This window comes from Centruroides sculpturatus, unplaced genomic scaffold, assembly GCF_000671375.1.
Source record: "Centruroides sculpturatus isolate CEXI.00-Female unplaced genomic scaffold, Cexi_2.0 scaffold217, whole genome shotgun sequence".
NCBI classification, from domain to species: domain Eukaryota; kingdom Metazoa; phylum Arthropoda; class Arachnida; order Scorpiones; family Buthidae; genus Centruroides; species Centruroides sculpturatus.
In genome coordinates this window covers 464,068-491,767 of record NW_019384750.1, presented here as the reverse complement: position 1 = coordinate 491,767, position 27,700 = coordinate 464,068, and the positions used below count along the sequence as shown (strand labels likewise).

The following is a 27,700-nucleotide window of genomic DNA, read 5'->3' as shown; positions in this document are numbered from 1 at the left end:
TTCCCACTATTACGTGCTCATTTCAATCGGTCCGAATCATAGGTGGATGAAAATATGAAATAAAATGGTTCAAATTCTTACAAGATATTATTATTATTTATTGTCAAATTTTGCCGCTCCCTAAAAAGTGCCGCCCGGGGTGGACCGCTCCTGCTGCCCCCCTATGCTACACTACTGTAATGAACCATATTTGAATGACACATTATTCATTAGCAAGTTCTACTTTTTCAACATTCTTTAAATCAATTTAACAAGCCATTTATTAACAGCACTCTGCTGTTAAGAAAAGTATCAGAAGATGCAATTGGCTCCTTAAAAATTTCACGATAGCTCTTAATATCTTTGTTTAACTAGTTAACATACATAATATGATGTTCAAAATCAAACTAAGAATTTCAAATTATAGAAAAGTAGAGAAGAGTGTTTTTGTTGGCTTAATTAAAAATATGAAGTATAATATACTTGAAAATATATAAATTGATGATACAATTAATGGAAAAGAAAAACAATGGAAAAACCTCACATTTCATTTTAAATCAAGTATGTACTATTAAAGTAATGATGAACCAATTATCATTCAGAGGTTTTTAAAATTGTTCCATCTCAATAGTAAACAGTTTATGGTCCTGTTGTTTCAGTATACTCAATATACAACAGCTTTTCATCAGACTTATTGTAATCTGTTGTATTGATTTTACTTTAACAAGTCATTAGAAATTTTAACACTTCAAAATTAGATCTTTAAAATAAGAACAAGGTTTAATATTTTATTATGTTTTAACAAGGTCTGATGAAACACTTTCAGCTGTTAAACAGATTTAATGCATTTGTTAAATTTGAAGAAAGGTTGGTGAAACAGGTCATTAGTCTGATCACTGATTATAACTAGTTCTTGTCAATGAAAAAATCTTTTAACCTGCCATCCTGTGGGGTGGTGACAATTTTCTGCACCTATTAGTTTTTTTTTCCAAATTGACTTATTTAACTGTACAACCACGATAACCTCATGCTACATGCTATCCATCTGACTGTGTAAAAGTTTTAGTCAAAAACATTTTTTCCATTTATCACAGACCCTCAAGAAAACTACTGAATAAATTTGACATCTTGTGCATGTTCTTATGTACAACTTTTTTTCACACAATCATATGTGCAAAGTGGCAATTTTCTGCTCTGACATTATTTTTCAATGTCATCGGTCATGGAGATTGCTCAAGATTGCTACAAAAAATCTGGACTGTTTTTAAAGCATAATATTTTATTGAAAAATTGAAGTAACTGATAAATATTATGTATCATTTTGAAAGAAAGTTTATTTACAATAGTATACAATTAGCTAATGAGCATAATCTTATGGCTCATGGTCAGCAATGTGCATAAGTTTGTTTTGATAGACTCTCAACTCCTTTAGACAGCCTTTGTGGCAATTTTTTTCATTGAAAGTCTAATTCTTCAGATCAGTTGTGTGGTATTTTTTGCTTACCACCCTTGTATGCTATTTGTGCCAAATGTCCAGGTGGCATTGTGGTAGATTTGACAGATTATGTTCTTTGGGTACAAAAGGAATGTTTTTGGCTTTGAGGAACTCCATGGTTGAATTTGCATTGTAAGACAAAGCTTTGTCAAGTCAAAATGAAATTGTCATTTTGATGATGCTTGTTAAGAAAATGGATTAGAATTTTCTTTAGATACTTGCTTTGTATGTGTCAGCATCAATTGAAAGAGATCCCTTGTTTAATTTAAAAATGGCTTTGAAACACCTGCTGGTGAAATGACAATGTACAGCATGACTTTTGCTTCAAATTTCTTCCTAAATTTGTACTTTCACAAGATGCTTGATTTTCATTGCTTGCATAGTAAATTTCATTTCCTGTCATTTGCATGCCAGAGAGAGAGAGAAGTACTATACTTCCCATTGTCCAAAACAAACTTTTTGTTTCCAAAATTTCTTTGAGCTAATTGCATTGCATTTTTTCAGCAGTGTACTCTGGCATCCTCGTCTTCCTTTTCTTTAAGCCTGTATTCTTACATGTCTTACCTATGTATGTTTGATGACAGTTGAACCTTTTAACTGCCTCCACCTGACTAATTGCAGTTTTGTTGTCAAACATTTCAATGGTCTTTGGTTTTTAGCATTCATAACACTCAGCTTTCTTCCACTTCTTGACCTTCTTTTCCACATTCTAGACATTTTACACTTCTTCAAAACATTATATATAGTTGATTTGCTATGACCTTCAGTTAAAAAATGCTCCACTACCACAAAAAATTTTTTTGAGTAGTTTGCATTATTTTCATACATTTGTACAATATGCTCTCTCTCATTATGTTTTCTTTTGTAGCCATTTTTCCGAACTGAATCTCAAATATCAAAAACTTCACATGCTGTAACTGAGTGTGAGCAATGACATAATTTTTGATGCAAAGATTTTAAAATTATATTTTTGAGTTTAACAGTTATGATGCTTTAAACTCAGTCCAGATTTTTTGTCCCATCCTGTTACACATGATATGATGTGGCAGTCTTCAAATCACTGTGATTTTAAATGCTTAAACATAGAGTTCTATGACATTTAACAATTTAAATTTTTTGTGGTTTTATTTTGTGCCAAAAAATACAAAAAAATCATGTTGTGTTTCTGAGAAACACTTCAGTCCTTCCATCATTCCTTTCCAGCTGAACTCATTTCACATCAGTCCACAATATTTTAAAGTTAGGGAGGCTTCATGTGGCAGAAGGGCTAAGGGCATTGTTTCATAAACTAAACAATGTATGATTTTGAAATTTGCCACATACAGAGAAGACACATCACAGGATTTTTCAGAATTATCAGATTTGAGGAACAGCAATTATATGCAATGTAGTTACACACAAAAATCAGTGGAAAATTGCCACAGCTATGCTAAATGGAAGCTATGTGCTATTGTGGGTTAAATTACTTCTATTGTTAACAAGTTTTGCTTTATAATATATGGAGATAGGTAATGTTTGTTTCGAAAAAGAAATTTTGTTTCAAATCAAGTGATTGATTTTTTATTTTAATTTGCGAATTATTGTTACTTTCTGAATACCTGAATATTGTTCTCTTACTTCAAAATATGAATTTTGCTTTGGCTAAATAGAAAAGTGAAATTTAATATTTTATGGAGTATTTTATTTATTAGTAGTAATAAAAATTGTTCATTTCATGAATTAAATTATTAATAATGTAAAAAACATTTGTTTTAAAAAAATAGTTTTTCATTTTGAATAAAACAAATTTCAATTCTAAGGTAGAAATGTAGCAAATGTAATACTAGAAAATTTTTTGTTGTTGAGCATAAGAGATATTTTTTATTCTAAATGTTTGAAAATTTTGTATTTTAGAATTAATGTAAGACTAACATTGTCAAATATTGATAAAATTGATATATTTTTCAATTATGGAAGTTTGTTTACTCTTAAAATAGTGGGGCATAACAGAATTTTTGTTTGTTTTAACTTTCTCATTTTGCTGTTCTTTTTATTTGTTATTGTCATAAAGATTATTGTTATCATTATGACTTTTAAAATGTAATTCATGAGAAAATAATCTTTCATTTTTTATATTAGTATTAATTGCAGAAGTTGATTATTCTGCCTTACTGTTTGCATAATAGATCAATTATTCATTATGCTTATGATGATATAGCAATTGATTTATAATATTTATTTCTGTTATGTTTATAAAATAATTTTACACTTTCAATTTTATTTATTGTTTTGTAGTAAGCCAGCAAGAACAATATGAAGTTATATTAAATATAACTAGCAAAATCCTTTCTCCAGCCAGATTAGCTTTATTGAAGTTTTCCCTTTCATTGAGGATTCATTCTCCAGCAGTGGAGATGTTTCATCAAGTAAGTGATATGTTTGTTTCTTATTGAGAAAATTGCAAACAAAATGCAACACTAACTCAAGACATCAAAAGATCTTGTTTAATGATATTTAACAATTATATATATATATATATTTCAACTGTAAATATTATGTTACACAGATCATTTTCAGTTAAAATTTTTCTTCTGCATTTTAAGTAAATTTTTATTATAAAATTTATTTGATTTTATCTTATTTATGTTAAATATTAAAAAGAAGTTTCTCTAATTTTAATTCACTTGCATAAAATAAATGAAAAGAAATTGTATAAATTGGTGACTGTTGTATTCTAGGAACATGTCTTGAATTTTAATATAACTCTGTAGTATAATTAGTCTTAATTCATGTAACTTTTTATTTATATATTTGCTTTAAGTAGGGTGAATACTAGATGGCTGTATATTTTTGAAAAATTACGTTTTTTATTGCAATTTCCGACCCCCCCCCGACTTAATTAAACATATATATTATAAAATATATTAATTAAAAAAATTAAAAAACTATTGGAGGTGGTTTTTGACATCAGAAACTAGCTTTAAATAACTTTACCGAAGTAAAATCCGTGCACTAGAACTTTAGAATGATGAATAAAATTTGATTTAAAAAATCCCATTAAAAAACAATTAAGCATTAATTGTGCATCATTAAAGGTTGATTAAAATCGTGATAAAATTTTTTCCCATGGGAAAAAATTTGGAGACTTAAAAAACATCCAAAAATAAATAAATAAATTTTTGGAGGGCCCAAACGACCGAGTTTTATGTAACGCTATGGGACCTGCCCGAGTTAACTCGGACTAGAAACTTAATGAGTTGAATCAGTTTTTTAAACTTATAAATAAAAGGAAAATATCAACATTTTTTAAATATGTTTGGTAAAATGAATAATAAATTTTTTAATAGTTTACTTTCATTTGTGAGAATAATTGTACGATGATGATTGCCAGTTTATGTATTGTGATGATGATAGAATAAATTTTAAGCATAAACAAGCTACTTTCATTATATACATTTGAATACCATGTTTTCTTGATTTTAATGTGCATCCAATTTTCAAAACATCAAAAGTCAAAAAAAAGTTAACTTGTCAATGTAATGTGAGCCCTACATTGAAAATGTAGCTGCAAAAAGTTAATGCATGTAAACAGTAATAAATGCATTTTTTAAAAAGCATTTTATTTTCATGTTTACAATGCTTTATTTATGACATCATCAGATACAGATCTGTGTACCAATACAAAATCACAGTCAAAATTACCATACAATCAATATATTAACAATAAGATTTCATGTCATTTTGCACAAGCATGAAATTTTACCAGATACATAGTATCCTATTAAAATATCTGTGTAGATACTTCAGTATAGTGGCTAACTTGCTCTTAAACACAGCTTTATAGGCAATTTTTCTGCAGGACATTATCACTTGGCTTTCTGTAGTTCAGAAGAAGACCAAACCATCCAAAACAAAAATTAAAACTAAAGTAATGGGAGGGACATGTACTATGTTTATACCAATATATAATACATGTGAATTGCCAAGCAGAGTGAAGAGTAATGATGTGAACACGGCTTCATTAAGTCAATTTTATGCCTAATTCTAATAAGCATTCCAGTTTTTGAGATCAGAAAAATCCAAAACAAAGCATGCAATAGAATAAATAAATAAAGTATTTTTTATCAGTATAATGAAAGATTAGATAAGATATATTGTACAAAGATTAAAAAATGATTTTAAAATAATGTATCTATTTACTGATTGATATTATAATTAATACAAATGTACAGAAAATATTTACAAAGAACATACCAAAATAAAAAAACATCAGGCGTATCAAGTATTAAATGATTACTTATAATAATTAAAAGTTTTGATATTGCAGAAAATTTATGATTTACATAATGCTTATTATCCATTTTAAAAAAAGAACTAGTTGTGTGTGCCTGGTATTATTCAGTGTTTTAAGAGGCTGGGGATTGGTTATGTTGGATTGGGAGAGAGAGATAAAAATAATGGTCTTAGTAACTAAAATATAAATTTATTGATCTGAGTATATACTAGTGATGCAATGAATAGTATATTCGGCCTCAGGTTGAATACCAAATATTCAGCCAAACTATTTGGCTTGATTAACACACACACAAAAATTGGAGTGCAAACAGCATTATGGCAAGGATCGCACACCCTGCTCTCTAATGGCCCACTGTCACTATGCTTCGCCAATTGCGTTAATTCTTGACAGTTGTAGCGGACAGACATGAGCATCATGACAGTATGTGATAAGTGATGATATCAAATGTGGATAACAATGAAATGACCTACACGTGAAACAGAACAGAGAAGGACTGCAAAGTGAAAATGTGAAAATAAATAGGAAATTGAGTTGATAAAATAATCAAACAAGTTGAGTCAGCTTATTGGCGTGAAATTTGCGGCCGTCAATGCCAAATAATTGTTCTCATAGACTTCGGAAAGCTAAATGCTTGTAATGAAAGTCACTTACTGTGCATGGGCAAAAGCCTGGGGGCCGTTCAGGCTACCAAGTTGTTTGGAACTTCAGTTATGATAAATAATAATAAGTTAATTTTCAAGTTTATAATAAGGGATGATTTCATAAAAATGCTTTACAGATCATTAATTATTATTTTTTTCACATTTTATGACCTGTTTTGATCTAATGTGCCCACACAGTAAATATTTTCATACAAATTTTTTTCCCTTTTCACTCCTTTAGGGTTGAATTTCGTAAAATCTTTTCTTAGCACGCCTAAACTTTACATAAGGAACACCACCTCAAATTTTTAAGTTTCTAGCACCAGTAGTTTTGGCTCTGCATTTAATTATACTATCAGGATTTGTTCTTTTATATACGAGTATATAGATGACTAAATTACATAATAAGTAGGTACTTTTCATTTGAGTTGTTACCTTTTTTTGATCTCTTGAAAAAAACTTAGTTATATTACTTTTCCTTTGATCTTTTACATAAATAAGCAAAAAATTGCACTTTCTTGAACTTGAAATGTGTGTTCAGCATTAATAATAGTTACCAAAATGGTTAATTTACTATGTTTTTGTTATTTCTTACTCCTTTTTTAGGTATTCAGTATTTGGCCAAATAGTGATTACATATTCGGTATTCGGCCAAATATCGAATAGTAACCGAATATTTGTTGCATCATTAGTATATACAATAGTGGAACTGCAAAACACAAAAAATTGCTTAGGCTAAAAATAATAGGGAATGGGTTTTTGGGGCCCACTGTATTTTTTATATTTTCAGGATCTGAGCAATTTTTTTTGTGTTTAGCAGTTTCATTATTGTAAATACTAAGGTCAATAAATGTACTGTACATTGTAGTTACTAAGACTATTGTTTTTATCATCCTCTTCTGATACTATCTCACTAATCCCCACTCTCTCAAAAACCTGAGCAACGCTAGGCACGTGTAGTTAGTTGCCTTCTTTGCATTTCCTAAATTGGAAGTTCATTCTCATTAACTTGTTCATAACTGTCAACAACATTTAACAGTGACAACATTGTTATAAACACTTAATGTTAACTCTCTAAAAAATAAACCAGCAACAAATTGCTCAACTTTTCCAGCAATGTTTAAAATTTTGGTGGCACCATCTGTTATCATATTTTATTTTGAAAACTTTTTATATTTTTAACTATTATAAAATGGCAAAATGCTTTATTTTGAGGGTAGGGATGATTTTTATAAAAAAAATTGTAAATTCTAATAAGTAAAATCATCATTAAGTTTGACCCTATAGGAGATATACACAACCAACCCCCATTATCTCCTCACCCCTCGACTCGACCTTTAACCATCAAAATTTAATAGAATCAATCCCCCTAATAAAGAAGCCTTCCTGCAAAATTTCGGAAATTTTCAACAAAAAGCACAGGAGTTAAGCTTTAAACAAGGTGAACAAAATCGTGCTCCCCACACACACTAACATTCATACGTGCAAAAAATTTGAGAAATGTTGAGAAATACATAAATTACCATAATAAATTACAATAATACATAATATAAAATACATAAATTACATACATAAATATAAATTAAATATAAATGAGGGTAATGTATTTCTCAACATTTCAAGGTATCCTAAGTCCAAAAATGTAAAAATCTTTTTTTGGCTCAATTGCTATACTTTTCCTCTGTTGTATATAACAGCTGGGAAAATAATAAAAGTGATTATTTTATTTAAATTTATTAATGATAAAAAGATAAAGCAAAAAGTCAAAAATTAGCAAAAAAGAACAAGAATAAAAATGGTTAAAAAAATTAAATTGCTAGATGGCACACAAGTGTTCAACATGTTTGTCCTGTAGACTTAACATTGTACCTTTGTTATGCTGCCATGTCTGAGATGTCATATCTTTCTCCAATCTCTCTTCAGCTAGAGAGTAAGAGCTTTAATCTTTTTACTTGAACAGTATTTTTAGCCCTAGCTGCTCATTCAAACTAAATTAGACAAACTGAAACCGTCTTTCAAGTAATATATAAATTTATATAGGATGCACCATAAGTTCCCAACCTAGTGAGAAAGGACAATGAAAAAAAGACAAATCATAGTTATTTTTCAGTATAATTGCCATTGATTTCAACATACAACAACATTTAAAAAGAAATTCAATCCCTTTATAAAAATATTGTGGATGATTGAACTGCTCAACAACAGTCTCGAATGACAGCTTGAACAAGTGCTGCAGTATGGATGGGTGCATTGTCGTGCAACAAGTGCACTCCTCTTAAAAATAAAGTTAAGCAGTATTATAGTAAAATTATTCTATATTTATTTTTAAAAAATGTTGTTATATATATATTCTTTGTTTTAAAGAGGAACATATATGGAAATAATTAAATTTAGTAAGTTTATTAAAAACTTTTTTTTATTTCAGATTGCATATGATAAAAATCTTCCAACTTCATGTGAATCTGTAGTTGAAATTAATAAACAATTTGCATGCAATGTTGAAGATCTTGAGAAACTACTAATTTCTGTTGAAAGGTATGAATTATTTTTTTAATTATTTAATTTCCTTATGTTAATTTAAAGTTTGCATAAGATAGATTTCTGAAATAAGTAAGATATTATAATTTTTCCTAGTATTAACATATTTTTTTTACTGAAATTTGGTTATCAAAAGTATGATGCCCATTTAATTGAAAAAGATTTCATGTTTTGAAATTTTTTACTGGTCAAGCATTATATATTCTTTCAAATTTGTAATTTATAGTATTTTTATTTTTAATCATACAAAATAAATTCCATATGGCCTTATTTTTATTCAAGATATATAGAAATAGTGTCTTCTATCAATACATTATTTATGCATTTACAGTAGAGTGTCGTTTATCTGAAAGTCAATTATCCAAAAGAATTCCAGTCAGCAAATTTAAATTTTCACCAGTGCTGTGGCGCTGCAATCTTTACTTGGGCTACTCAAATATTTTATGTTTTTGATACTAAATTAACTTCTGAAGTATAATATTTTATTGTTTTTATATTTTTCAATATATTTATTTTGTTTGTACAAAATAAAAAAATAATTTTTAACGATACAATAGTCTTCGTTAGGCTTAACATTGACGAAAATTTGACACGAAGCGACACGCAACAGAGAAAAATTTCAACATGGGATAGGTTAATATATTTTTTCATACATAATCGGTTATCTGAAATATCGATTTTTCTGAACAACCCCAGTCCCCAATTGATTTGGATAAACGACGCTCTACTGTATATTATTCCTCTCTTTTTGCAGACTTACAATTTCATCTTTACATAATTTCTTATGACTTATTACTATTACTCATATTTTATGTGTTCACTTAAGAGTATGTGTTCACATAGTTAACGTAACCAATTAAACTATATTAATTAGTTATGTTTTAGTTGTTTTATGAAATTTTAGTTTTAACAATATTTTAAATATCCTAAAATATTAGCTATAATCACTGCCTAGACAGGTTGTATTTGTAAAATTTATTATGTGCAGCCTATTCACAAGGGCAACTAATACATATATAACCTGTGTTGTAATGAACTGACTACATGTGTGAAGGATAGTTACTAGATACTTTCAATCAGCAGTATTTCAAAAGTAGCCAGAAATTGCCAAATACGTGTTCAAAATAACCAGAAAAGTTGACACATTTTTGTTTTAAAAAGTATATCTGATATGAGATAAAATTAAGTATGTATATTCTGATCACATTTGTTTATCTGTGATGTACTAGTAATAATAATTTTAAAGCATTCATGAAAATTGGAAAAAAATTATCAACAAAATGGTGTACAATTAACTCTAGTACATAGTATAGTTAGATTTTCATAAATGTTATTTCTGATACTATCTATTCCTTTCCTATTGGCTTTTGTTCTGGAGTTGTACTCTAAAAAACATGGCTATCGCTATATACAAGAACATCTATCTATCCATGAAAAAGTCAACATTCCTTTACAACTTTTCACTTTTGCAGCTTATACAGAAGAGTGGCCTATAGCCAAGGTTTTAGAGTAATTGTCTTAAAATTAATAATTATCCATATTGGACAGTTTAAACAGATTTTCTATTAGTTTCAAAATTGGAATAATTTATTATATTAATTAAATTAAAAATTAGTATTAATGAAATATTAAAACTTTATAATTAATTCTGAATATTTTTTTCTTTTTCCATAACAGAGATGATGTTGATATTTATAAAGTTGATCATCATTTTAAGACATTAACATCAAATTCATTAATTGTTATTCTATATGGAGAAATTGGAACATCATCATTCAATAAATTTCATCAGTACTTAAAAAATAAAGCTGAGAATCAAGAGGTAGATTATGTGATGAGGCATTTTGTTTTGGTAAGAATATTATACATCTCAAAATTATAACATAAATTTCACATTTTTAATAATAATAATAATTTTTTTTTAATAATGCAGAATCGTTCAAGTGAAAAAGTTCGTCTTTCGGGTTATGGTGTTGAATTAGCTATCAAAAGTACTGAATATAAAGCACAAGATGACACAAAAGTGAAAGGTAATAGTATATTATTAATTGTTTTAAAATAATTTACTTGTAATTTTCACATAAAGAAATTAAATACTAAGTGAATATTCTCAGTTTAAATGACTTCATATAGAAGTAAATAAATATAACATTTATAGTAGCTTATTGTACATATAGTTTTTGCTATAATAAAATAACATAAAGATTAAGAATAAATATCAATTTTTAAATGAATATTTAGTTAGTTTATTTAATATTTTATATGTTGATTTATGTATTTATCACTATTCATTTTTATAGAGAATTTAGATTGTATGATATCAAAGTTAAAAATTTTTACTTACTGTTGCAAATGTTTAAAATAAGAGTTACCTTCATTTATTTTGAATAGTTTACAAATTATCTATTATATATCAGAAAATAACAGATTATTTTTTTAGCATGGTTAAAAAGACTTTTTTTAGTATACAATTTCCACTGACTGTTTATTTTTGATAATGAAAAAAATACATCAAATAGACTTACCAAATGAAATTTATTCATTATTCTAAAGAATATGGTAAAAATTTTCAAGCAAAGTTATATTCATTATATAAAAAGAAATACAGTCAATTCCGTTTAATTGGGCCACTGGTTAATCAGGGCAACTGCTTTATTGGGCCAAATCTAAAAGAATGGAAACCAAACTAATAAATTTTTTAATACTTACTTTAATCACTTAATTGGGACAGTAGCAGAAAAGGAATTTAGCAATTTTTTTATATATGTTAGGGATCTTCCAAAAATATGTAGACACTACTTACACTGATGTTGTGTAGGCTTAATGGTTGGCGGAGACAAAGCGATTTTGTCTTTGACTCTGGCAGTTCAGTTTTTTTGGAGGGGGTCAGCATAGCAGGACATATCACATGGGGTCCCATCTGAGGTAGCCCTGAATGAGAGCTACTAACCCTGTTCTGGATTGGACCGGATTATCCCCTTAAAAATGAAGGACAAAGATCCTTGGACAATTTTTTGAGGTCTTTCGACTAAGTTGGAAGACAGCTAGAGTTCCCTTGAAAGGTATTGTGTGCATAATTACTATGTCTAGTTTTGGACAGCAGCCATCCAATCGTTGAGACTAGCATTCGGAGCTGACAGATTCTATTGATGCTCCCACCGAAGTGATTCATCTCCAAGTAAAGGAAACTGTGCTCAAAGGAAGACCATAAGATGACTTTTAGACTAACCTTTCCTTTTTCCCTTTTTCAATAGAACATGTTTTAACTAAAAAGGGAGAAAGGAAAAATTATTCGATCATGAACGAATCAAACAGTCAACCCTTGTGTACAGTACATCACTATTAATACTGTATTTGGCAACACTAGTGTGATGCGAATCAGTTATCTATCGTTGTGAGTCTGGCAAATTTATAGTACAAATATTTTCTATATTTTGGTTTAATAAAGCATTAAAATAGGTACCTAGTTATTATTTTTTTACCTACTTATTTATTACATGTATTACATATTTTATTTTAGAATTTATTATTAGTTTGCTTAATTGGGCCAAAATGGATTAGTCTCAATGTGTCCCAATTAAGCAGAAGCGACTGTATGGTCAAACAGCAGGAGAAAATTATAGATATAATTTTAATAAAGTGAATTAAATTTGCCTTTAATAATTTAAACTATAAAATAAATTTCTGTTTAAATAATAATGTGTTTCCATGATTATATTTTACAGTATATTGAATGATATTTGAGCTGTAAATGTAAATGCATGGATAAAATTTTTATTTGACTAATAAATAAAATAAAAAATTTATTTTTTACAAAGAAACTTAGAAACATTGTACATTTTACATACACAGAAAAAATTTCAAAATTAAATATTAGCATTTCTTACAAAATAAGTTACATTGATCCAATTTAAAGGAAACTATTCATTCTGCAAAAATGTATGTAGTATCAATTCTAATATTTTAAATTAAAAGTCAAATTACTATGTTATTGATTCATTGGAACATTATATACAAAACAAAAATTTGTAGATTAAATAGATACTAATTATTTCCATCAAAGTTTAGAATAAAATATTTTATAAGAGACAATATTTTAAAATACTGGTATATAATTATTATTAATTCAATAATAGAAATTATTTTCCATTTCTTTAAAATCTAAAATATTAAATCTTAATTTATTTTGTAACATTTAGAAGATGAAACAACACAAACTGAAGAAGGAAATAAACAAGATGAGATAGAAGGATTTGTTTTTTCAAAACTAAAGCAAGTATTAACTATAAAATCTTAAATAAGTTTTAGTTTAAATTTTTTTTCTTTATTTAAGCAGCCACTTTATATATCATAGTTAAACTTGTAATGGACTGTATTCTTTACTAAATTGTAATGCTAGTGAAATCTTTTTGGAATCTTGATAATTAGATATTGTCAAAAATTATGTAAAAATTTTTATAGTTATGTTGAATAATAATCATATAGTTTTTATACACATACATACAGGATTTAAGCTGGGAATAAATTTTCTGTAGCATTTTACTAAAAAAAAAAGTTGTAGCAAAATTTTAGAAACAGTAGCTAGCATTTCTCATTTGTGAGGCTGCCCAGAACAATACACAATATATTATTGTTTAAACATTTGTTTATTCTCACAAATACTGTACATTATTACAGTGTACTGCACTACCACACAACTGTAAATCTATTGTTACAACCCACAAGTATCATACATTATTGGACAATCCTTCTTGGTTTTGATTCACACCAGGCAACAAATGCTGAATGATAATTAAATTTCCATCTTGGGGGCCATTTATAAAGATGTTTAACAAGTTGCTGACATTTTTTACATCCAGACAGTTTCCAATTGGAGTTTTTATTAATGTCATCTCACACTTAACAGTGTGTACTGGGTTTGAAAGAACAAATTCAATAACTGTTGATATATGAGGATAATCTGAGAAGTCATTTACAGCTATCGTTTTATAAACATTAGCCGATGACATATCCTTACATCTGACAGTAACAAATCCCATTCCATTAGAAATTTTTTTTTCTTTTTAATTATAATATTAACAATAAGTATTCGTTTATTGGAAACTTTCGTGTGTACAAAGCAGAGAATACATGACGCCCCATATACAATGTGACATCTGTCAAGGTGGACTTTTCTTTTGTGTAGTCAGAATGACGAGATATTACACTCAGTTGGTACTAACTGTCTCATTTTAGGAAAGATAGGGTAGCATTAGGGTTGCCACTCTGCCAGTATTTGGTCAGTTTGGCTGGCAATTTTAAATTGAGGCCGGTGGTTGATAAAAATATTTAAGTTTTGGCAAAACAGTTTAAAATATAAACAAAATTATATTTTAATTGAAAAAATATTATATNATATATTATAAAATATTATATATATTAAAAAATATTATATATTATATAAATTGTTTCTAATATTTAGTATGTTTACTTATAATGATAAAATGTTTGAAAAAACGCCTTAAAAACTTTTTTGGGCAACGCTTTAATTTGTTTAAATGAATGTTTTTGACTCTTTTCATAGATCTGCAGAAGATTTGCACTGTTTAAGATTACAGTTCAAATCTTTTTGTTAAACCTGATGCAGACCTGTGAAAAGGATTGAAAACATCCTTTCATAGAAATTAAAGTGTTGCTGAAAAAGGCATTTAATGTGTTGTTCAAGCTAAATTAGTTTCAGCCTATATAGAAGTATTTTTTAATGATAAAACGACTTTCCTATTATAACTATTAAGTTCTTGTTATGATTCACAAATGATGCTGTAATATATTAAATTTTCAAATGCATTTTGCACAGTTTTCATCTTGAAAAATCAATTTTTCAAGATGAATCAGTCTATGTATTCGTTTGATTCTTCTTTACCTCAAATAAGTACATGCATTGGTGCATTTAGGAAAACCTGGCTTAAGTGAATGAAGTTAAAATTTGGTTAACTCATGGGGATAATGATATTCATTCAGTTTGTTGCATTATTTGCTTAACCTCATTTAGTGTTAAATACAATGGAATTATGGCATTTATGAGGCATGCCGATTGTGAGAAGCATTAAAAAGTGCATTTTCTCATTACCTTCCCTGGTCATCATATCAGCTAATGAAAAAGTTTTTTTCAATGATGACCTTAGATGATGCGATGGGATAAATTTTTTTCAATAAAAGGGAATTAACTGTAATTTGATTGGGGGTAGTGTTGCAATATTAACTTTATCTGCAATAAGATTACAAATTTGTTTTGTAGTACACAATAAAAGCATGTGTATCCACATGTAAATGGAGAATTTTTGAGTTTCTTTTGAAAGATTGATTCTGGATTTCCCAATTGTTTTCCATTCTTCAGTTTGATGGTTAATACACTGCTGATGTTGAGTGTACTTCACTCACTGCGACATGGATTTTTCTGTGCTCAGTAGCACATGTTAGTGGAGTTTACCCTCACCACATATAAAAAGGACACTTTTTCCATGAAGCAAATTTGTCTGGGAATGGTAGGATTTGTGTTGTTAAGATCCATAAACATTTCTGCAAAGTTTATCTTTGCCTTGTAGTCTTCAGGAAGCAGCTCTTGATAACATTGGGACTTGTACGGATGATAACAGAATCTCTTGAGAATTGCATGTACAAAGGTTGACCCAATTCTTGCTTCTAGATTTACACAGCAAATAGAAGTAGTTGGGTTTACTGTGATTGTGGCTTTGATGTCATAGCTGCATTGTTCATCATACAACTCCTGGGCATCCCTGGTCTTGGCACATCATCCAAGTCATTCAGGTGTCAAAATTTAGCTACCATTCTTAAGATTGTAGTTTGCTGGAGATAGGGTCAATTGAAATGCAATGCAGGGAATCATGCCACAACATCCCTTGTGCTTCATTTCTGAAAGTAAAGTTGTAACATTTTGCTTGTATTTGTCTTCATATATATCATTCTTGTGTCATGCACTTTTTGCACACTGCTAAATGTCTTTAAGTACCTGTCTGGAGTAACAAAATATTACTGCTGCAGACACAGTAATTTGCGTCATTGCCATAACAACAGATGCTTTTGTATTTGCAAGCCTATCACAGATGGGTGATATCGTATAAGATGTGACCCGTCAGTTTCTTCCATGTTACGTTATTTTTCAAACACGCTGTATATATATTCTTTAATTATAATCATTATTATTGATTTGTGAATTGTTAAATCAAATTTAAATTATGTATATTTTGAATTAATTTCAAACTTTATATTTGGATTTTGAGATTTGTAAAATTAAAATTTCTCTAATATAATAACATTAATGTTGCCATTATTTTTATTATTTCAGGGAATTGTATGGTGATCAAAAAGATAAATTAGAAGAATTAAGATCGCATTTAGTTGAAAGTACTAAAGAAATAGCTACTTTGAAAGTATGGGAGTTACAAGGTATGAAGATTCAGTAAATAATATATTACTAATTTAAAACAAATGTTTTTTAAAAATATAGAAAAAATTTAGACTAAAAGTGTTGTTAATATTTTATACTGTTTTTTTTTTTTTTTTTTTTTTTTTTTTTTTTTTTTTTTTTTTTTTTTTTTTTTTTTTTTTTTTTTTTTTTTTTTTTTTTTTTTTTTTTTTTTTTTTTTTTTTTTTTTTTTTTTTTTTTTTTTTTTTTTTTTTTTTTTTTTTTTTTTTTTTTTTTTTTTTTTTTTTTTTTTTTTTTTTTTTTTTTTTTTTTTTTTTTTTTTTTTTTTTTTTTTTTTTTTTTTTTTTTTTTTTTTTTTTTTTTTTTTTTTTTTTTTTTTTTTTTTTTTTTTTTTTTTTTTTTTTTTTTTTTTTTTTTTTTTTTTTTTTTTTTTTTTTTTTTTTTTTTTTTTTTTTTTTTTTTTTTTTTTTTTTTTTTTTTTTTTTTTTTTTTTTTTTTTTTTTTTTTTTTTTTTTTTTTTTTTTTTTTTTTTTTTTTTTTTTTTTTTTTTTTTTTTTTTTTTTTTTTTTTTTTTTTTTTTTTTTTTTTTTTTTTTTTTTTTTTTTTTTTTTTTTTTTTTTTTTTTTTTTTTTTTTTTTTTTTTTTTTTTTTTTTTTTTTTTTTTTTTTTTTTTTTTTTTTTTTTTTTTTTTTTTTTTTTTTTTTTTTTTTTTTTTTTTTTTTTTTTTTTTTTTTTTTTTTTTTTTTTTTTTTTTTTTTTTTTTTTTTTTTTTTTTTTTTTTTTTTTTTTTTTTTTTTTTTTTTTTTTTTTTTTTTTTTTTTTTTTTTTTTTTTTTTTTTTTTTTTTTTTTTTTTTTTTTTTTTTTTTTTTTTTTTTTTTTTTTTTTTTTTTTTTTTTTTTTTTTTTTTTTTTTTTTTTTTTTTTTTTTTTTTTTTTTTTTTTTTTTTTTTTTTTTTTTTTTTTTTTTTTTTTTTTTTTTTTTTTTTTTTTTTTTTTTTTTTTTTTTTTTTTTTTTTTTTTTTTTTTTTTTTTTTTTTTTTTTTTTTTTTTTTTTTTTTTTTTTTTTTTTTTTTTTTTTTTTTTTTTTTTTTTTTTTTTTTTTTTTTTTTTTTTTTTTTTTTTTTTTTTTTTTTTTTTTTTTTTTTTTTTTTTTTTTTTTTTTTTTTTTTTTTTTTTTTTTTTTTTTTTTTTTTTTTTTTTTTTTTTTTTTTTTTTTTTTTTTTTTTTTTTTTTTTTTTTTTTTTTTTTTTTTTTTTTTTTTTTTTTTTTTTTTTTTTTTTTTTTTTTTTTTTTTTTTTTTTTTTTTTTTTTTTTTTTTTTTTTTTTTTTTTTTTTTTTTTTTTTTTTTTTTTTTTTTTTTTTTTTTTTTTTTTTTTTTTTTTTTTTTTTTTTTTTTTTTTTTTTTTTTTTTTTTTTTTTTTTTTTTTTTTTTTTTTTTTTTTTTTTTTTTTTTTTTTTTTTTTTTTTTTTTTTTTTTTTTTTTTTTTTTTTTTTTTTTTTTTTTTTTTTTTTTTTTTTTTTTTTTTTTTTTTTTTTTTTTTTTTTTTTTTTTTTTTTTTTTTTTTTTTTTTTTTTTTTTTTTTTTTTTTTTTTTTTTTTTTTTTTTTTTTTTTTTTTTTTTTTTTTTTTTTTTTTTTTTTTTTTTTTTTTTTTTTTTTTTTTTTTTTTTTTTTTTTTTTTTTTTTTTTTTTTTTTTTTTTTTTTTTTTTTTTTTTTTTTTTTTTTTTTTTTTTTTTTTTTTTTTTTTTTTTTTTTTTTTTTTTTTTTTTTTTTTTTTTTTTTTTTTTTTTTTTTTTTTTTTTTTTTTTTTTTTTTTTTTTTTTTTTTTTTTTTTTTTTTTTTTTTTTTTTTTTTTTTTTTTTTTTTTTTTTTTTTTTTTTTTTTTTTTTTTTTTTTTTTTTTTTTTTTTTTTTTTTTTTTTTTTTTTTTTTTTTTTTTTTTTTTTTTTTTTTTTTTTTTTTTTTTTTTTTTTTTTTTTTTTTTTTTTTTTTTTTTTTTTTTTTTTTTTTTTTTTTTTTTTTTTTTTTTTTTTTTTTTTTTTTTTTTTTTTTTTTTTTTTTTTTTTTTTTTTTTTTTTTTTTTTTTTTTTTTTTTTTTTTTTTTTTTTTTTTTTTTTTTTTTTTTTTTTTTTTTTTTTTTTTTTTTTTTTTTTTTTTTTTTTTTTTTTTTTTTTTTTTTTTTTTTTTTTTTTTTTTTTTTTTTTTTTTTTTTTTTTTTTTTTTTTTTTTTTTTTTTTTTTTTTTTTTTTTTTTTTTTTTTTTTTTTTTTTTTTTTTTTTTTTTTTTTTTTTTTTTTTTTTTTTTTTTTTTTTTTTTTTTTTTTTTTTTTTTTTTTTTTTTTTTTTTTTTTTTTTTTTTTTTTTTTTTTTTTTTTTTTTTTTTTTTTTTTTTTTTTTTTTTTTTTTTTTTTTTTTTTTTTTTTTTTTTTTTTTTTTTTTTTTTTTTTTTTTTTTTTTTTTTTTTTTTTTTTTTTTTTTTTTTTTTTTTTTTTTTTTTTTTTTTTTTTTTTTTTTTTTTTTTTTTTTTTTTTTTTTTTTTTTTTTTTTTTTTTTTTTTTTTTTTTTTTTTTTTTTTTTTTTTTTTTTTTTTTTTTTTTTTTTTTTTTTTTTTTTTTTTTTTTTTTTTTTTTTTTTTTTTTTTTTTTTTTTTTTTTTTTTTTTTTTTTTTTTTTTTTTTTTTTTTTTTTTTTTTTTTTTTTTTTTTTTTTTTTTTTTTTTTTTTTTTTTTTTTTTTTTTTTTTTTTTTTTTTTTTTTTTTTTTTTTTTTTTTTTTTTTTTTTTTTTTTTTTTTTTTTTTTTTTTTTTTTTTTTTTTTTTTTTTTTTTTTTTTTTTTTTTTTTTTTTTTTTTTTTTTTTTTTTTTTTTTTTTTTTTTTTTTTTTTTTTTTTTTTTTTTTTTTTTTTTTTTTTTTTTTTTTTTTTTTTTTTTTTTTTTTTTTTTTTTTTTTTTTTTTTTTTTTTTTTTTTTTTTTTTTTTTTTTTTTTTTTTTTTTTTTTTTTTTTTTTTTTTTTTTTTTTTTTTTTTTTTTTTTTTTTTTTTTTTTTTTTTTTTTTTTTTTTTTTTTTTTTTTTTTTTTTTTTTTTTTTTTTTTTTTTTTTTTTTTTTTTTTTTTTTTTTTTTTTTTTTTTTTTTTTTTTTTTTTTTTTTTTTTTTTTTTTTTTTTTTTTTTTTTTTTTTTTTTTTTTTTTTTTTTTTTTTTTTTTTTTTTTTTTTTTTTTTTTTTTTTTTTTTTTTTTTTTTTTTTTTTTTTTTTTTTTTTTTTTTTTTTTTTTTTTTTTTTNACGTACTTTTCCTTTGTTTAAGGGTATTTGGGCAGTTTATTCTCTGTTATATTCTCAAGTAAACAATACATACAAGTACAGTACAGTATTTTCTGAGGAAACACTCGTACTTATTTTTTTTAACCCCATTCCCGATAACCCGGCATTTTCACAAACTCGGCCACCCTTCGGTCCACATTAGGCCAAGTTTTCGAGGTTCTACTGTACTGTATAATTTATCATTTTGCATATAAAATTACTCCATAAGAAGTATAGGAAGAACATGAAGCACTTTCAAAGTAAATTTGATAATTTTTTAAAATTACTTTTGAAATGGAAACATGTAATATTATATACTTAAGATATTTGAATTTCATGCAGTTGTTTTTCATCATAGTTAGATGTTAAATGTAATATTTGTATACCTATTGTATTTGAAACAAACTATGTTTTGAAGTTTAGTATTAAAAAAATATATATAATATAATGGTTGACAACAAAAAATTCTTGCTAATCAAGAAATTTTGGCAAAATTTCAAACCCTATTTATAAATCATTCTTTTTTATTGAATAACTTTTTTATTTACATAGTTATATTCCAAACTCATGGATAATTTTACTTAATCCACAGTTTTAAATATTTTTTATGGTTTTAACATCTAATTTAACGAATTAAAACTAAATTAGAACTGTTCTTTAAAAAAGATGTATCTGAACATCCTCTGTTGAGCATTATAATTTTTCTTAACTAGATAATCAATGGGACAATCTCAACCGTGGCTATCAGTGTTTTATTTTTTAAATATTTTTCCAGTTATTTAAATTAAGGGAGTTAAGCAAAAAAAAAAAGTATCCAAATATTCAAAATAATTTTTTCACAAAACTTTATTCTTTGTTTCTTTGTATTCTGATTGGTTTTCAACATTGTATTTTATCAAAAATTTACAACTAAAATAATGATTTATGTTAATTAATAATTCTAATTTACTTTTTATTTTGTAAAATGCACATTGAATAAGAATTCTTTTTCTTACACTTGTTTAATTTTGATGTTAATTTCACTTTTTTGCCTGTAAACATTTAGTAAAATATAAGAAGTAAATAATTTTAGCATTAAGATATTGATTTTTATGCTAAAATTGAATATTGACTAATAAATACTTGCAAATGGTGTTTACTATCCAACTGTAAATTTTTTGATATACAAGGTGTGTTCAAAAAGTATCGGACCTTTGGTCGGCAAAAATAAATTTTTTGATTTTGATGTACAAAACCCTAATCCCCATCAAAGTAGTCTCCTTGGTAATGTATACACTTCTCCCAGCGTTCCTGCCATTGCTGGAAACACTGCTGGAACGCATCTTTTGGAATGGTTATCAGCCGGTCCGTCGCATTTCGCATGATGTCTTCTCTCGACTAAATTTGGGTTCCTTTTAGCGGCATTTTCAGCTTGAGAAATAGCCAAAGGTCACACGGAGCCATGTGGAGAGAGTACGGAGCGTGACGAACCACAGGAGTATTGTGTTTGGCGACGAAAGCCCGAATCAGATGCGCAGAATGGGCGGATGCGTTATCACGATGGAGCTGCCAAGTTTTGATTGACCACAGATCCGGTCATTTGCATCGCACAGCATCGGAAAGACAACGAAGGACCTCCTGGTAGTACTCCTTTGCGATGGTTTGGCCTTGTGGTGCGTACTCACAACACACCACCCCACGAGAGTCGAAAAAACTGTCAACATGACCTTTGATATTGCTGCGGACCTGCCGCACTTTTTTTGGCCTCGAGGATCGTCCCCGAAAGCCTGCTGAATCTTGCGAATGGTTTACACTTGGGTATTGCCAAGGTTTTTGGCAAAATTTGATGTAATATCGCTGCTCACATTGTTCAGTCATTTTCCAGCTTAGTGGAATCCGACGCGAGCACACTACATGACCTCACTCATAGGCCGATTGCCAACAACTGACGCTTCCTGCAGGCGGGAAAAAATTCAGGGCTGTGCGTGACTGTCCCCTCCACAACTCCATCGAAGGAGGCCTCTCGTGCATCATTGGTTTACGCGGAAAAAAAAAAGGTCCGATACTTTTTGAACAGACCTTGTATTACATTTCTTTAGATATGCTAAACTAAAAAATTAAATATGTGTAAATTGAAATTATGTCATGATATACAGAATATAAGCTTAAGAAGAAAAATTTTTAAAATACTATGTCTAGTTGATACATGTACAGTACATTGAGATACAGTATATTTAATATAATCATCTATAAGATAATTTCAACTGGTTTATGGTTTATATTATGAAATTTTTGTGATGATTAATGCATTATAGCTATATAAATTAGTTTATTAAATGACTACAAGTTAATAATAATAATTTGCGGGGGGCGTGTCAGGACGTTGACGCTGCGAGTGACTTTTTATTTTGAGAACTTTACATTTGGAATTTAAGTGAAAATTAATAGTTTGTTTAATTAAATCATTACTAAATGAGTGCAAACTAATATTATGTAATTTGAAGTTAACGAAGGAAAGTTATATTTCAAAAAAATAACACTATGCAAAGATCTCCAGTTAACCGAGGAAGGCCACCACTCACAAGATCGAGAACAGAGAACAAAGAAGCCTATTCTGGTACTTCAAGCTCAAAACTCATTATGGATTATGGAATACAGTTGAATAGTAAATTGCAAGAAGAAATAAGTGAGTCTGGTCACCAAAATTTATTAAGTTCAACAGGCGAGTCATCTAATGTTAAATCAAATTCGGTTACTAATTTGGCAAGTCATTTTGACACTTCTAATGCACTTTTATGGTCTAAAATATCTGATTTAATAAATGACTCAAATGATAAACTGCTAGAACAAATGGTTTATATAAAAGAAGATATAGAAAATATACGCCACGAAATACGTGAGTCCAAGGAAAAACAGTTATACATAGAGAAGGAAATTAAAAATTTACAACAACAATTAGAAGAACAAAAAAGTGAAAATGAACTAATGCAATTCAAAATAGATTCTTTAAATAACGATTATAATTATAAAAATATAATAGTATACAATTATCCTGTTGACAAATCTATATCAACATCAGAAGTATATAAGTTCATGACAGATGTACTTAATATTAAAGATATATTCCAATCCGATATAACGGAAACAAACTTATTAACAAAGAAACCCAACATAGTAGTAAGAATAATATTTAATAATAGGCAAACCCGTGATAAATTCTTCTATAATTTTATTCAAGAAAAACAACTAAGAAATACATCAAATGAATGGAAAGACATGCAAATGGCACCAGAATTAACTAAAAACTCAAGATTAAGAAGGAAAAAGTTACTCCCAATTTTCTATGAATGGCGAAAACAAAAAGATCAAGTGAAACTTCGTAACGATATATTAATGATAAACCAAGAAAAAATAACATATAGTTTAAAATCGTGTAAACTGGTTTATGTAAACAACTTTCATCCTTATAGTGTTCAAATAGATAGGAACAGCTGATACCAAGACAAACAAAAACATAATCAAATCAACAGCACTATAAAAAATAATCAAATGGTGTCCATAATAAATTGGAATGGTCAAGGAATAAAAAACAAAATGTCATCAATAGTTAGAATTTGCACTAAATATGAACCGGATATCTTAGCAATTACTGAAACTTGGGTTACTTCAAATCTATATTACAACAAAAAATTTTTCAATAATTATATAGTAGAGGCGATTCAAGCACAGAAACCAAGTGGTCCGGGCCGTCCTAGTGGAGGAGTATGTATTCTGATAAAAAAGAACTTTGGAAAAATAATTGATATAAAAAAATACAATAATTATATGATAATGCTCATTTCACCATTGAAGACTATCTTAGAAGATCAAATTAATAATTACATAACATTATTAATAGCATATATTCAGCCTGATGATTTAAANATTTTTTATCTAATAATTTTTTAATAGTGCTGAACACTAGATCGTGTTTTTAAAACAATCCACAAGAAAACAACAAACAAACAAAAAATGTAATATTGTTTTTTAAAGTTATGATTATGAGTACTATTTCAATTCTTAATAAGAAAATATTAAGAATTGTTAAGGTGAATAGTTAAAGTGTTTTTTGAAATAAATTCATAAAGTGAAAATTATTCGTTTGTTTAATTAAATCATTACTAAATAAGTGCAAACTAATATTAAGTAATTTGAAGTTAACGAAGGAAAGTTATATTTCAAAAATAACATTATGCAAAGATCTCCAGTTAAGCGAGGAAGGCCTCCACTCACAAGATCGAGAACAGAGAACAAAGAAGCCTATTCTGGTACTTCAAGCTCAAAACTCATTACGGATTATGGAATACAGTTGAATAGTAAATTGCAAGAAGAAATAAGTGAGTTTGATCAACAAACTTTATTAAGTTCAACAGGTGAGTCATCTAACGTTAAATCAAATTCGGTTACTAATTTGGCAAGTCATTTTGACACTTCTAATGCACTTTTATGGTCTAAAATATCTGAGTTAATAAATGACTCAAATGATAAACTGCTAGAACAAATGGTTTATATAAAAGAAGATATAGAAAATATACGCCACGAAATACGTGAGTTCAAGGAAAAACAGTTATACATAGAGAAGGAAATTAAAAATTTACAACAACAATTAGAAGAACAAAAAAGTGAAAATGAACTAATGCAATTCAAAATAGATTCTTTAAATAACGATTATAATTATAAAAATATAATAGTATACAATTATCCTGTTGACAAATCTATATCAACATCAGAAGTATATAAGTTCATGACAGATGTACTTAATATTAAAGATATATCCCAATCCGATATAACGGAAACAAACTTATTAACAAAGAAACCCAACATAGTAGTAAGAATAATATTTAATAATAGGCAAACCCGTGATAAATTCTTCTATAATTTTATTCAAGAAAAACAACTAAGAAATACATCAAATGAATGGAAAGACATGCAAATGGCACCAGAATTAACTAAAAACTCAAGATTAAGAAGGAAAAAGTTACTCCCAATTTTCTATGAATGGCGAAAACAAAAAGATCAAGTGAAACTTCGTAACGATATATTAATGATAAACCAAGAAAAAATAACATATAGTTTAAAATCGTGTAAACTGGTTTATGTAAACAACTTTCATCCTTATAGTGTCCAAATAGATAGGAACAGCTGATACCAAGACAAACAAAAACATAATCAAATCAACAGCACTATAAAAAATAATCAAATGGTGTCCATAATAAATTGGAATGGTCAAGGAATAAAAAATAAAATGTCATCAATAGTTAGAATTTGCACTAAATATGAACCGGACATCTTAGCAATTACTGAAACTTGGGTTACTTCTAATCTATATTACAACAAAAAATTTTTCAATAATTATATAGTAGAGGCGATTCAAGCACAGAAACCAAGTGGTCCGGGCCATCCTAGTGGAGGAGTATGCATTCTGATAAAAAGGAACTTTGGAAAAATAATTGATATAAAAAAATACATTATATGATAATGCTCATTTCACCATTGAAGACTATCTTAGAAGATAAAATTAATAATTACATAACATTATTAATAGCATATATTCAGCCTGATGATTTAAATAACTTAAAAAGAAGTTTCAAAGCATTAGAAAGCTGGTTACACATTTCTCCACTTATCTTAATAATGGGAGATTTTAATGCAAGAATTGGTGAATTAATAGATTCTAAATATAAAGGTACTAATCAATATATATCTAATAATCGCATTTCAAAAGATAAGCAAACTAATAGAATGGGAAAATATCTCATCGAGTTACTAAAAGAACATAGATTATTTTTACTTAATGGTAGATTGCAACAGGATATTCCAGCTGAATATACTTGTCTAACTAATAAGGGCGCTTCGACAATAGATTTCACAATCGCTTCTGAACAACTCATGGATTATTGTGTAGAATTTCGAATTACGAATTTTGATAGTTCAGATCACTTTCCAACAATAGCAAAATTCCGATTGTTTCCTTCTGAGAATTTGAATATTATAGAAAATTATAACTTCAAGATAAAGTATAAACTGGAAAAATACGAATCGGAAATTGATAATCGATTTAAAAATATGCCTGAAGCAACTAATTACAATTGTGAAGAAGTGTATAAAACATTTATAAATACAATGAATGATTACATAATAATAAGCAAAAATAAAAAATATATGCAAAATAAAAATATAAAAATCTGGTATGATAGTAGTTGTTACAAAGAAAAACTCCGTAAGCAACAAAAATTAAAAATATACAGACAAAATCCTAATCATGAAAATTTTACGAATTATAAAAATGCCAAACGAACTTATAATAACTTAATTAAAACTAAAAAGAAAAACTACCTTCGTAGAATCGAATTAAATTTGATTAACAACACTAATAATAGCAAAGTATTCTGGAATACTATCAAAAAATTTCGAACAAAAGATAATTTAGGAAGGAGTAACATTGGAATAAGTTTTGAAACTTGGAAAAAATTCTACCAAAAGTTCACCATAAAAAATATACAAATTCCAACAGGTAAAAATTTCTATTGTGATGAGTATTTAAATGATGACATGACTATGAACGAACTGGAAGAAGTTATTCAAAAAATAAAGAACAATACTACTCCAGGAGACGATAACATACCAACTAAATTCTTAAAAATCCTGTCAACAGACTCCAAAATAAAACTACTGAAATTATTTAATACAATGTATAAAACATTATCCTATCCTGAATCATGGAATTCAATAATAATAACGATGATCTACAAAAAGGGAGACCAAATGTCTCCAGAAAATTATAGACCAATAGCCCTGTTATCTACACTCAGAAAATGTTTTACGTCGATACTGGCAATAAAGTTTCAACAGTGGATTAAAACTTATGAGTTGGAAGCAGAATTTCAATTTGCTTACACAAAAAATAAAGGCACAGAATCTGCATTATTTACCTTAATGATGATTATTCAGATATACTTATTAAAAAAACATAGAAAAATATACGCTGCTTTTATAGATATAACAAAGGCCTTCGATTCAGTATATGTACCATTACTTCAAAAAAAACTCAAAGAAAATGGTGCAAGTTCTCAATTTATAGAAACAATATCATTATTATATCAAAACTACAAAATAAAGATTAAGCAAAATAAGAATATTCTTTCACCAATAAGGCATTCACGTGGTGTTCTTCAAGGTGACCCATTATCCCCATATCTATTTAACTTTTATCTGGCAGATATAGATCATATTTTCTCTAAAGCAGAAGATGGAATAATTATAGGAAAGAAAGCATTTCATTATATACTGTTTGCGGATGATTTGGTTGTGATAGCGCCGACAAAAATCTCACTCCAAAGGAAAATAAATCAAATAAATCTGTATTTTAAGTCCAAATATTTAGCAATTAATCCTAGTAAAACTAAAATAATTATCTTTCGGAATAACAGTAAAATATCTATCAACGAAACAAAAATTTATCATGAAAAAATTTTGCTACAGACAGTGAATGAAATAAATTACCTAGGAGTTAATTTCGATTGGAATCTAACATTTAAATCGCATATATCTAAACTTAAAAATAAAGTTAAGCAAGCAATAGACAATCTTCTATTTTTATGTAGTAAATTAAAAACTTCAGATTTAAGAATACATATGAAACTTTATAGTTCGATCATTAATCCAATGTTATTTTATGCTAGCCCTATTTGGTGCTTGGACTATATCTACCATCTCGAACAATTCCACATATATTATCTACGCAGACTATTTCACATAGAAAGAACAGTACCAGGATATGCACTACGTCACGAAACGAATCGAATATGGTTATTTCCGTTTATATTAAAGCGAATTATCAAATTTTTTTATAAACTTAATTTCAACGGTGATAACAATTTAACTACTTTATATCAAGAAAATATAAGACAAAGTAAACTACAAAAAAATAAACAACTATGGTATAATAAGTTGCAAACTATTTTTAACTCCTTTGGAGTATCAGATCTATTATTCAAGGACAAAATTCAAGATTGGAAATCAGGATACTC

General features: G+C 25.3%; 2 protein-coding genes across 5 annotated transcripts in view; both read left to right on the top strand.

The window, feature by feature from the left end:
- Positions 1–27,700, top strand: part of LOC111628546 (UDP-glucose:glycoprotein glucosyltransferase 1-like) — a 99,135-nt gene that overhangs the window by 21,650 nt on the left and 49,785 nt on the right. For all 4 annotated transcript variants that reach the window (XM_023372360.1, XM_023372362.1, XM_023372359.1 and 1 more), the window contains 6 exons: positions 3,749–3,879; positions 8,817–8,926; positions 10,607–10,781; positions 10,863–10,959; positions 13,129–13,201; positions 16,275–16,375. In XM_023372360.1, coding sequence (XP_023228128.1) covers positions 3,749–3,879; positions 8,817–8,926; positions 10,607–10,781; positions 10,863–10,959; positions 13,129–13,201; positions 16,275–16,375 — 687 coding nt within the window. The remainder of the gene's footprint in view (positions 1–3,748; positions 3,880–8,816; positions 8,927–10,606; positions 10,782–10,862; positions 10,960–13,128; positions 13,202–16,274; positions 16,376–27,700) is intronic.
- LOC111628549 lies at positions 22,041–25,101 on the top strand. The gene is made up of 2 exons (XM_023372367.1): positions 22,041–22,071; positions 23,764–25,101. The coding sequence occupies exon 2, from the start codon at positions 23,863–23,865 to the stop codon at positions 24,814–24,816; it is 954 nt and encodes a 317-aa protein (XP_023228135.1). The 5' UTR covers positions 22,041–22,071; positions 23,764–23,862; the 3' UTR covers positions 24,817–25,101.

Excerpts from the sequence above, each read along its gene's own strand:
- LOC111628549 (XM_023372367.1), top strand. The coding sequence starts at position 23,863 with ATGCAAAGATCTCCAGTTAAGCGAGGAAGGCCTCCACTCACAAGATCG.